Below are 10888 nucleotides of genomic sequence, written 5' to 3'. Positions count from 1 at the left end.
AACTAAGTAAGTAGAATTACCAAGGAAATCAATTACATTGAAATACAGTTTTCCAAATATGTTTTAAAAAAACCCAGATGAAGAGCCCCCAGATCTAGTCTTTGGTAGAACCAGTATCCATCCATCCTGGCCCACATCTAGGGCAGCCTCCCATCCTGCTTAGCTGAACCTCACTGGAGGAAATCAAAGGATATATTTGCTAGTAAATGCAATGAGGATGACAGCAGGAAGGAAGCATTTTTTTCCTTGCTCTTTTAAATTGTCTGGAAGTGAATTTTAAATGTTCCCATATAGGCGGTCTGTGTTTTCTTCTAATCTACAGATTTTTTTTCCTACCATGTCTCAAACATCCTTACTCCCTTCTTGCCCTCTGCCTTTACATTCCACCAAAGTCAAGTTCCATTGTTTGTTTCCTCTCCAAGGGCAGGGATTATGGCTTCTCCTCCCTCTTTATCTCCCTCCAGTGCCCCAGCACAGGGCTCTGCACTTAGTGGGTACTCAGTGCATGGTGATGACTGGCTTCTGCTCTTTGTGGCTGTGGCTGTTTCTCCTGCATGATCTCATCTGCTGCCCAGGAATGCAGGGATAGCTTTCTATAAGGTCAGTCAGCGTATTTGAGCTCTCATACTAGGCCCTGGAGGAGGATAGTGAGGAAGGAGGCCCACCCTTTGCCCCGGAAGAGCTAAATCAATGGCAGAGACAACATGCAGCCATGAAAAAGCCCAAGAAAAGTTAAGAACCAAATGCATTAATACAGCCAGAATGATCTATACACATAGGGGTTGCTAAATTGGATGAAGTATTCAGTCTGATTTGATTAGAGGGAAGGGTCTTTTAGAGTTCTCAGGTTTGAAACAGTAGTGAAGAGTACCCCAGGCTCAGAGAATGTGAATTTCCCGCCATCCCTAGGAAGTTTGACACTCTGGCACCAGTTCTTAGGAGCCATCTCTATTCCTGATCAGCTTTCCTCATTCCTAGCTGAGGGAGGAGTCAGCCCAGTGGGGGACTGGGGTAAGTAGTGCAAGAGCTGGGGACTTGTGGTTCCAAAGAAGTCAAATCTTTAGGCCATGAGCAAGATTCTGGGCAGAATTTGGGGAGTAGTGAGTGGGGGTGGGGCAGAGAACAAGAAGAGGAGGACCTTCAGTAAGAACTCATCTTAGAATTATGGGGAGCCCCGGAAGACAAAAGTGTTGGTATTTTTCAGTTTTGTTTCATTTTTTAAAAAAGTATACTTTCTTTGGCAAATGGTTTATGAATATGGCACATTTGAGCTCTGCGGTCACTGAGGAGCCCTGTGTGCCTTTCTTTGATCTCTCCATGGCAGTGGAATTTGGTTCTTCAGGGCCACTGGTTTCCCTGAGACTTTTATTGCTATCTCCCTCAAGGAAGCAATATACACAGTTGCGCCGGGATATCCTCTCTGGCTCTAGTCTCAGAACTCAACTGAGTGAGGGACCAGGGAGGATGAAAGTAGAGAGGAGTCTTCCAGAAGTATGAACTGAGTATCAGTTCAGTAGAGAAGACATATACCCCAGATCCTATCCATTGTGGCTGTTATGGAAACCACGGTCAGGTAGCACTTAGTGCTAGAAAAATGAGACTAGAAGCTCCTGGAGACAGTAAATATTTGCTCAGCCCTCTAAGGGGCTGTCATGAAAGACTCACTTAGAGTTTACTGCAGCCAGCACGTGTCGGAGGTTATGATTGGATGTTTAAAATTGGGGTGGAGGAGAGTTCAGGGAAGGAATGTGACATCAGTGTGGCTGTCCACTACTCTGTTCATCTAAGGGGATCTAGCCTTTCTATCTCCCTGAAACATTTTAAATGGAACATTTCTGATTTAAAAGGAATTTCCTCAGTGTGAGGAGACAATAGTGGTCATATTTTGAGTCACTGCAAGTAGACTGCTTTGAGGGAAGCTATCTCCTAATGTCCTTCTCCATCGCATCCGATTTCTCATCCTTCCCATGCCTCTGCTCCAAGAAGCCATTCCCTCCCTCCCCAGGTATTAAATTGTGCAGTTGACTCTGCCCCTCAGGGTGTGGGCAAGAGCTGGAGAGACCCTGCTCAAGGTCTTTATGCTTCCAATCATATTTACAGACCAAACTATCTAGGGTTTAGGCCCCTTGCTTAGCTTAACTTTTATTAAATTAGGACCTTATCTTCCTCCCTACCCCCCACCTCCACCTCCACCTTCCCTGCACCTTGTATTTGCAGTGGGAAAGCAGGGTGGAGACCCTAAACCAGGGCTCGCTCTTTAACCAGGGCTTAGCTCCTCTGTGCCATACAATTTGGGACTTCATTTGGGTATTGGTTGTTACTGAGAAAGCACCATTGTGTAAGGTTCTTCCTGTAGTTCTTGGGGTCAGTTCTGAAAGGGTTCAAGTCTCCCCATATCAACATGTGAATGTGTTAATTGTCCAGCTATTGTTATTTACCTCTCCTCTCAGCTTCTTTGGATCCCTAAGGATTACCTCTTGGGAATAGGGATACTTTCTTGATTCCCAAGAGGCCCAGGGGCTGCTGCCTATTCTCAACCCCTGCCCACTTTCACTTCACTTGAAGCTTTTCCTTGTTAGTAGAGAAAACCTGGTGGTTTTCAGCTTTAAACAACTTCACTTCCTTTGGGGTCCTTAACGGCTGGAACAATTGTTACTGTAGATATTTAAGGATGCTCATGGGTGGAGAGGAAGGCGCAAAGAGAGTGAACATTCAACTGGGTGTTCTTCATCAGTGAGAGCTTTTCTTTCTCTCCCCTTCCCCCTTCTCCACAAAGTGCTGGCGCTGGCTGGTGGTAGGTAGCCCCCGGGGGATGGAGGATGGGGTGGGAATCACAGCTTGACTTGCATATGATTTCACACCTCCCCCTTCTTACACCTATGCAAGTGCAATTTATTCCTGTTTGGCACACACTGGTCTGACCTACTTTGGGGTATAGTTAGCCTCAGGATTAGAGGTAGGTGACTGCTCTGGGATCATGGTAAGTTTCGATCTGGCCCTCTCCTTGGAGTTTTGAAGCTGTGGGAGCTCTTTATTCCTAACTGTTGACCTTGAACAAGTATAGACCAAGGGCTCCTTGGGGTGAGGGGCAGTGGTTAAGATGAGGTGCTGACCTTTCATTCTTACCCATTTGTCCCTGTTGCTGAGTTGGTTGTGGGGACTACAGAACCATCCCTGAACAAAAAATGCTTCGTGGTGAACCATAGTATCAAACTGAAGGTGGAAATAAATCTAGTACCTTCTTCCTGCCCTGTTCCCTTTGGGTTTCACCCCCTTCTAGCAATGATAGGACAAGCAGTGAAAAACTATCCTCAGACAGATTTGGGGTTAATTTCCAAGGCAAGGACAAAAGGGCTCAAAATGATTAGGGTGGTGGGAGAGGCAAAGTTCCTGGACTTGACTTTGAATCTATGCTGTATTTACTGAAGTTTGTTGTTATTAGCTGTGGTAGAAAAATCAAAGCTTTTCAAGGTCAAGGAACAATGGCCAACTGCATGTTAAGATTTGCTACAGAGTAGAGTCTCTATGTGTGGGTCTAGGCAGAACCCCTTGTGGTTTTGGTTTGGTATATTGTGTTCCCTCAATACATTTTTTCATACCCTTACTCTGTTTTCCTTCACCTCTCTGCAGCGTTTGGAAAGGTGCATGAGTATTGTGACATCAATGACCGGTGGTGTCTCCGAGAGAGAGGCCAATGATGCCCTCAACGCCCATGTGAGTCCATTAGCTATTTTCTCCCTTGGACCTGTGCTTGTTAGGAAATAGGACCAAAAACATGGAACAGCTGACAAGCTGTTGAATTGGGTGACAAGTTCAAACCCTCTTTCAGTCACATGCTGGATTCAGTTCCTAGGAGGGCCCCTACATTTCTTTGACTAATATGATGCTACTTCACATTTGTATAGTGTTTGTCCTGTTTATCAAAACATACATTATCTCATTTGAGCCTCCAGCACCTCTGGGGTGAAGCAGATATTATCCACATTTTATGGGATAAAGAAGCAGACCCAGAAGGCTAAATGATTTGCTCAGATTCTGTTTGTTGTGACAGAAGACCCAAATCTTATCTCCTTCAGTCCTCTTTGCACTATTCTACCTATCTTTCCCTAGCTCCATGTTGCACTGAGGGGCGTCAGTGTGTAGATCAGAGATAGTGACATCATTTATTCATTCTAAACACTTCTCCCAGCCCCAAGTAATACCGAGCTGGCCTACACCTCCTCTTGGGGAAAGTAGTAGGACCTTCCCTACTTTCCCCTGAGAAAGCAAGACAAGGGGACAGCTAGGTGGTGAAGTGGATAGAGCACCAGCCCTGGAGTTCAAATCCAGTCTCAGATACACAGCACTCATTAACTGTGTGACTCTGGGCAAGTCACTCAACCCCAATTGCCTAAAAACAAAAAGAAAGAAAGACAGACAGACAAGGCTCACAACCTCACTCAGAAAGGGTGCTCCGTTCTTCCTATTACTGATCTATGATTTACATCCACACAGACTGGAGGGGAGAGTTCTGCATCCAACTTAGAGAGAGATTTCTCCTCTCAAGTTCTCCAGGAGTCTCAAGGTTTCTGGGAGGATTTGTTTCTAAAATTGACTGGCCTGTGACTGACAGCTGTTCCTTCTTTCCTCACATCCAGGTGTGCAAAGGTCCTCCCCAGCATGAAGAGATCTGCCTAGGACTCTTTACCCTTGTTCTTACAGAACCCAGCCAAGCTCAGAAGGTAATATTCCCACCCACAATTCTGTTGTTTCCAGATGTGATCTTGACCTGTGGAGCTTACTTGACAGATAGGCTGGGTAGTCTCCTGCTTTGTGGATAGCTCTGTGGCAGGTGGGCAAGGGGGAGAAAGTAGGTAAAGCTTTTTTTTTTCTCTCTCTCAGCCTCTTATCTTTCTACCTTATTTGGTTGTTCATTACCTTCTCCCTACCATCGCCTCATTTTCTAAGTGCAATCATTCTGTTATTCTCATTATTGGTTAGCCTCTGCCTAGGGTCCCATACCTAGCTCCAGACTCCAGTGCAGATAAGCCAAAAGGTAGTAAGAGGGTGGGAAAATCAGGAACCATGAGGAAAGATAAAACTGGGATTATTCTGGGCAGAGAAAGCCAAGCAGAAACTCAGTCAGAGTTGCTAAGTCAGGTCAGGTTCTTACACAAAGGAGAGATTCAGTCTCTCCCCAAGGCAGTTGACGATAAAACATGCTTCAGTTGCAGCATGGCAGGGTTTAGATGAGCCATCAGAACAATGTAGGCCCATTGAGGAAGCACATTGAACTGCTTCTGAAGCTCTTTATAAGCTAAGATTCTCATCTCTTTGGGGTGGCTTAAGTGGAGTCCTTGGGAGGCATGTAAATAGACCGAATAAAACTGACCCTTCAGAATGCCTCAGACCTGTAATTTTCCAGTGAAATATCATCTTCTCCTTCCTAATATCTCTCTTTCTGCCTGTGTTCTCTGGAGTTTTACATACCCCCCAAAAAAAAAATACAAAAAAAAAAGGTGGGGCAGGTAGGTGGCACAGTGGTTAGAGCTCCTGGACTGGAGTCAGGAAGACCTGAGTTCAAATCCAGCCTCGAGCACTTACTAGCTATGTGACCCTGGGCAAGTCATTTCACCGTTTGCCTCAATTTCCTCATCTGTAAAATGAGCTGGAGAAGGAAAATGCAAATCACTCCAGTATCTTTGCTAAGAAAACCCTAAAAGGGAAAGGGGTCATAAAAAGTCAGATGGGACTGAAATGACTGAACAGCAATCAGCAAAAAAGAATTTGGAATGGGGGAGTTCAGTGGTTTCCTCTCCTCATCATCCTTGGCTCTTCCCAGAGCAAGAACCAAAGGAAAACAATAATAGATAGCGTTTATATAGCACTTTAATGTTTGCAAAACTTTACATGTTATCTCATTTGATCCTCACAATGACTCTAAGGCAGGTAATATTATTAAGCCCATTTTACAGACAGGGAAACTGAGGCTGAGAAAAGTTAAGTGACTTGCTCAGGGTCACACAGTTAAGCAAGTGTCTGAGGCAGGATTTGAATTCAGATCTTCCTGACCCCAAGTCTAGCACTCTACCCAGTGTGCCACCTACCTCTTTGGATCAAGGGCAAGGTGTCTGTGGACCCCACAGATCTGAGTAGAGAGCCCGAAGGTGGGGAGAAGAAACAGATGTGTTTGCATTATATTCAGCAGAGATGTCTGCTGAAGTCAGGTCTTGTTCAGTGCTAGGCTTCCTTTGAGTTCCCAGGCCTGGCCAGGCTGCCCTGTGGCTTGGACCTTATTGAGGCAAATTGCCATTTCATTTCAATCCTAGATATGTCATCTGGAGTGCTACAGACGAGCAAGTGAGCTCGGCTTGGTGTTCACAAGCCACACCATGATCTAGTCAAGTCCCTCTCATTTTAATCCTTGCTAGCAAGCTAGAAGATGGGGGTGAGCACAGTTGAGATGTAGTAGAGATGGGATTAAGGTCTGGGTTTCTGTTGTGTTTTTTAAAATTGCAGTTGACATCTAATTTAGTTACTTATGCAATTAGTTTTTGCCTGTTGGAAAGTGAATAATTTTTTCAAAGCTGAGATGTGAATCATACCAGGTAATTGCAAATAAATAAGGCTTGCTGATGGTAGTGCTCTCAGCTTTTCTGGCTGGCCCTGGCACATTGGAGCATGCAGAGCTGGCACTGCAAATGCTTATCTGGTGCTCCAGCTTTCCCAGGAGACCGGCATGTCTCCTATCCTTTCAAAAGGAGCCCTGTTTCCATGGCACACATAAAGAAACAAAGCCTCAGAGTGATGAGGCATATGGAACTCCAGGTTGGACAGTAGGTTGGCAACAGGACCAGGATTCAAACTCTGAAACCAGGGCTTTTTAGCTGAGAGCCCTCTGTCCTGATTCAGTCTCTCTAATCTTCTCCGTATCGTTTCAATTTTAGTATGTGTGCTGCTGAAGCAAACACCCTGATCCAGTCACCAAGCCCAGCCTCAGATCTGACCTCTTGGACACAGGGAGGTGGAAACTGAAGGCCAGTTGGAGAGGAATCTTTAGGGGAGTGAAAAAAACATAGGCAGGGCTGAGGGAGGGGTGCCGGAAGACAGGGTGACTCATTAGGGACCTTGAGCCACATCAGGGTTTGGTTGAAAAGTCAGCATCTCATTTCCCTTGGGCTCTAGTCTTTCCCCAGAAAGGGTGACCATTTTTTTTTTTTGAAATGTCTCATCCTCCTACCCTAGGTTGTTTGTTGTTGTTTTTCTTCTGCAGGGCCACGGAGTGGGGAATGTTGCTTAAATGAAAATAATGGTGTTGGGCTGCTCATTAGAGAGCTGAGGGGCTGTTTTCCAAGGGCTTATTTGGACTTAACTCTGCCTTTGGAACGTCAGTGAAACCTCAGAACTGATTTAAGAATCTGTTCTGTGAGTCTTCATTGGCTGGAGACTTGGTGGGATGGTGTCAGAGGAGACTGAATCTTGAATTTATTAGAAACCTGCTCCAAGAAAGTGAGGAACTGAATAGGCCCTGGTCATTGCTGGCAGGCAGAAGTCATGAGGCCCTGAGGCTGACCCTGCAGGATGTGCAGCTAGCTAGGTTTGAATTGAGGCCGGAGAGGTATTTGCCTTCAGTGGTGGCATTTATAGAAGGAAAAGAGACAGCAGTGATTTAAAAAAAAAAAAAAAAAGGAATGAGGTAGATTTTAGGTATTTAGCACTCTGAATTTGAAATTGCCCCCTTAGCAGTCACTAATAATAATAATATATAGCACTTGAAGGTTTGCAGAGTGCTTTATAAACATCTTGTTTTATGCTCACATCACCCCTTGAAGACAGATGCTATTATTATCCCCATTTTGCAGATGAGGAAACTGAGGTAGACAGTGATTAAGCGACACCTGCCCAGGAACATACAGCCAGTAAGTATATGAGGCTGGATTTGAATGCAGGCCTTCCTGACTCCACAAAGGCAGCTAGCTGGTGAAGTGGATAGAGCAGTCAGGCTAGAGTCAGGAAGGTCTGAGTTCAAACTGTGCCTCAGATATTATCTGTTTGATCCTTGGGTAGGTCACTTAATCACTGTCTGCTGAAGTTTGTTCATCTGCAAAATGAGGATAATAAATAGCATGTACTTTTCAGGGTTATTGTGAGGACCAAATGTGAAATTTGTGAAGTGCTTAGCACAGTTCCTTGCTTAATAAATACTTGGGGATTCGCTTCCCTCCAGGTCCTGCACTGTATCCACTGTGCCATTTAGCTGCCTCAAGGCCACATGTGGCCCTCTAGGTTCTCAAGTTTGGCCCTTTGACTGAATCCAAACTTCACCGAACAAGTCTGCTTAATAAAAGTATTTGTTCTGTAAAACTTGGACTCAGTCAAAAGGCCACACCCAAGGACCTAGAAGGCCTCGAGGCTACAGGTTCCCCACCCCTGTTTTATACCCTATGGGTCTGTTTCTCGCCCTCTATCCTCCTTTAATCAAATATAGTGGTAGATGTTGCTAGGATTCAGGAACTCTTGATGTTGATAGAGGGGGTGGTGTCCGGCTATCTCCTGAGATTCTCTACTGGTACTCGAGTTTGATGAAGGCATCTCTAAGGTAGCAGGGTTCTCGGGGGGACTCTTGGGCATTGGGTAGAGGCTAGCATCTGTGGGACAGCTTCTTGTCTCTTGTCTGGAGCTGTCAGGGCACAGGGCCAAACTCATCCCCTGTGTCAATCACACCTGTACTCTTCATGCCCCCTGGCACCTTTCTCTTCAAGCTCCCTGTTCTTCCTCCTTTTTGCCTGCCTACTCCTCTCCCAGGCCAGTCTGGCACACAGTTTGTCAGGGTGACTAACAACGTGAAGAATGGGACAGTCATCCTAACCAGTTGCCATTTGGTACCAGTGGTTATAGTTGAAAGTATAGAAGCCTATACCTTCTGCTGAGGCGGAATGCTCAGAGCAGCATGGATCTGTCCTCTGAAACCTTTGACAAGAACCCATCTCCCACCCCTAACATCCACCTCCCTGGCTTGAGGGTGCTTTGTATTCAGTATCAATTGAAAGTAAGTTTTCACTCTTAGTTGGACAGAACAGGGCTCGATCTCTGGGCGAGAGCATCTCTGTCTCCAGCCAGGCTGCTGCTTGCCCTCTCTCAGCCTCCTCACATGTTCACTGTCTTGCTTGTGGCACATAGCACTGAGATGGTTCCTCAGATATTTGTAGCTTGGCAGCAGTTGCCTCATGGTACCCTTTAACATCTTTGTTGCCTTGTTTGCAGCCATAAACTCCCCATTCTCCTGTTCTACACAGGGGCAAGGAAAAATCAGACTTAGAGTAGGAAAGGGTCATGATACAGAAGAAATTTAAGGATCTCTGAGTGTCTGGTATTTTCTCAGATCATTTGCTATTTACTCTGAGTGACTGAAGCAAGGGTCAGGGACAGAAGAAATCTGGGGATCCCCAAGTATCTCATATTTGCTCAGTTCAGCTGTGGCAGGGATGAATAACAAAGGACTGCAACAATAGGATGGAGTTAATTGACGAGCCTCCAGTTTCCTCTGAGAAAGCTGAATGGAGCAGCCAGACTTTGAGATGGTGGGGAGGGCTTGTAGCAGACAAAGGGTTTGGAAACCATGGTGGCTAAAAATTCATTCAAAATACTCTTCCCTTTTCCATGTACCTTCTCCTCTACCTCTCAACCCCATATATAATAATATAGCACTTGAAGGTTTGCAAAGTGCATGTTATCAGCACCTTCTTTTCCTTCCCTGCCTAATCTTGGTAGCCTTTCTTCAACTAGCTGGGAAACTGGTGTTGTATCCACCAGTAAGCTTATCTCGTACTGGCCTGCTAACAAAAAAACAGAGCCCCTGTGCCCCTCAGAAGACTAGGAGCTCCAGCCCTACACGGGAGGTTCTCTGCTGGACATTTCTACAGGTAGCACTCATCAAGCAGAGAAGAGATGATGAATAGAGAGCCCCGGGAATCGTGACACACACCCTCTTGAGATTATAACTGAGAGTGGATCTGACACTGGCATACTCCCCTCTCTAGTCGTTAAGTAGTGGCCTATTCTGGGATCTTTTCCCCCAAAGACCAGGTAGATGGAGAAGGTCAATAGTTAAACATGGATCATGTCACTGACACGGGTGATGCTCTGTCTCCTGTCCCAGTGGCCCGTCTCTGTCCGTCTCCCAGAACTTTCTGTATTTGGCCAAGTTGGCTCAATTCTAGAAATCTTCATTAGGATCTTGTTTGTGCCCAGAGCATCATACGGTTCCACTGTGACCTTTGAGCAGCAGATGAAAAGCAGGTGACCCCTGCCTGGCTTTGCTCACCAGCAGTGCGGCACTTCCTGAAAAGATTGGTGAGGGGCAGAAATGAGTGCGATGCAGCAAGCTTTCCTGCCCTCTTAGTGGCCAGTTCATGTCCTGTTCTCCAGTGGAACCTTATTAAGTCAATGGCTCCATCCACTACCCTATATGAAAAAGCAGGGAATAAGCACAAAAGGGAAACTCTGGAATGGGCACCTTTTGGAGCCTTTGTGGGCACCTGGTGGAGATCGGGGAGGCTCTGGAAAATGAAGGGCTTGCCCTCTGCTTGTCTGATCCCCCCACCACCCTTCACCCTGTCCCTCACTTCACAGTGTTACCGAGATTTGGCCCTAGTTAGTCGGGATGGCATGAACATCGTCCTCAACAAGATCAATCAGATCCTTATGGAGAAGTATTTGAAGCTGCAAGATACCTGCCGTACCCAGGTGAGGCTGAGGGGGAGTGGGAAGCCAGAAAGAGAGAGGTGAGAGGGGCCTTTGGAGGGACCTGGGGAAGAAGTTGAGAGGGCACAGCCCTTGTCTCAGTGTGCCTGAGTGCTGATCTGCCTCAAGATCAGCCTTGTTCCATCTTTTCAGGTTCCACCCTCCA

At 46.0% G+C, this 10888-nt stretch overlaps 1 protein-coding gene across 2 annotated transcripts in view; it reads left to right on the top strand.

The window, feature by feature from the left end:
* LOC114049719 (integrator complex subunit 3) overlaps nucleotides 1-10888 on the top strand; it is a 38531-nt gene that overhangs the window by 4633 nt on the left and 23010 nt on the right. For both annotated transcript variants that reach the window (XM_027871091.1, XM_027871090.1), the window contains exons 2-4: nucleotides 3631-3714; nucleotides 4638-4721; nucleotides 10612-10725. In XM_027871091.1, the coding sequence (XP_027726892.1) occupies nucleotides 3631-3714; nucleotides 4638-4721; nucleotides 10612-10725 (282 nt within the window). The remainder of the gene's footprint in view (nucleotides 1-3630; nucleotides 3715-4637; nucleotides 4722-10611; nucleotides 10726-10888) is intronic.

The sequence above is a fragment of the Vombatus ursinus genome, unplaced genomic scaffold (genome assembly GCF_900497805.2).
Source record: "Vombatus ursinus unplaced genomic scaffold, bare-nosed wombat genome assembly UNPS02014798.1, whole genome shotgun sequence".
In the NCBI taxonomy this organism is placed as follows: domain Eukaryota; kingdom Metazoa; phylum Chordata; class Mammalia; order Diprotodontia; family Vombatidae; genus Vombatus; species Vombatus ursinus.
Note: the sequence above shows the minus strand (reverse complement) of the source record. Positions and strands in the feature narration are given on the sequence as shown.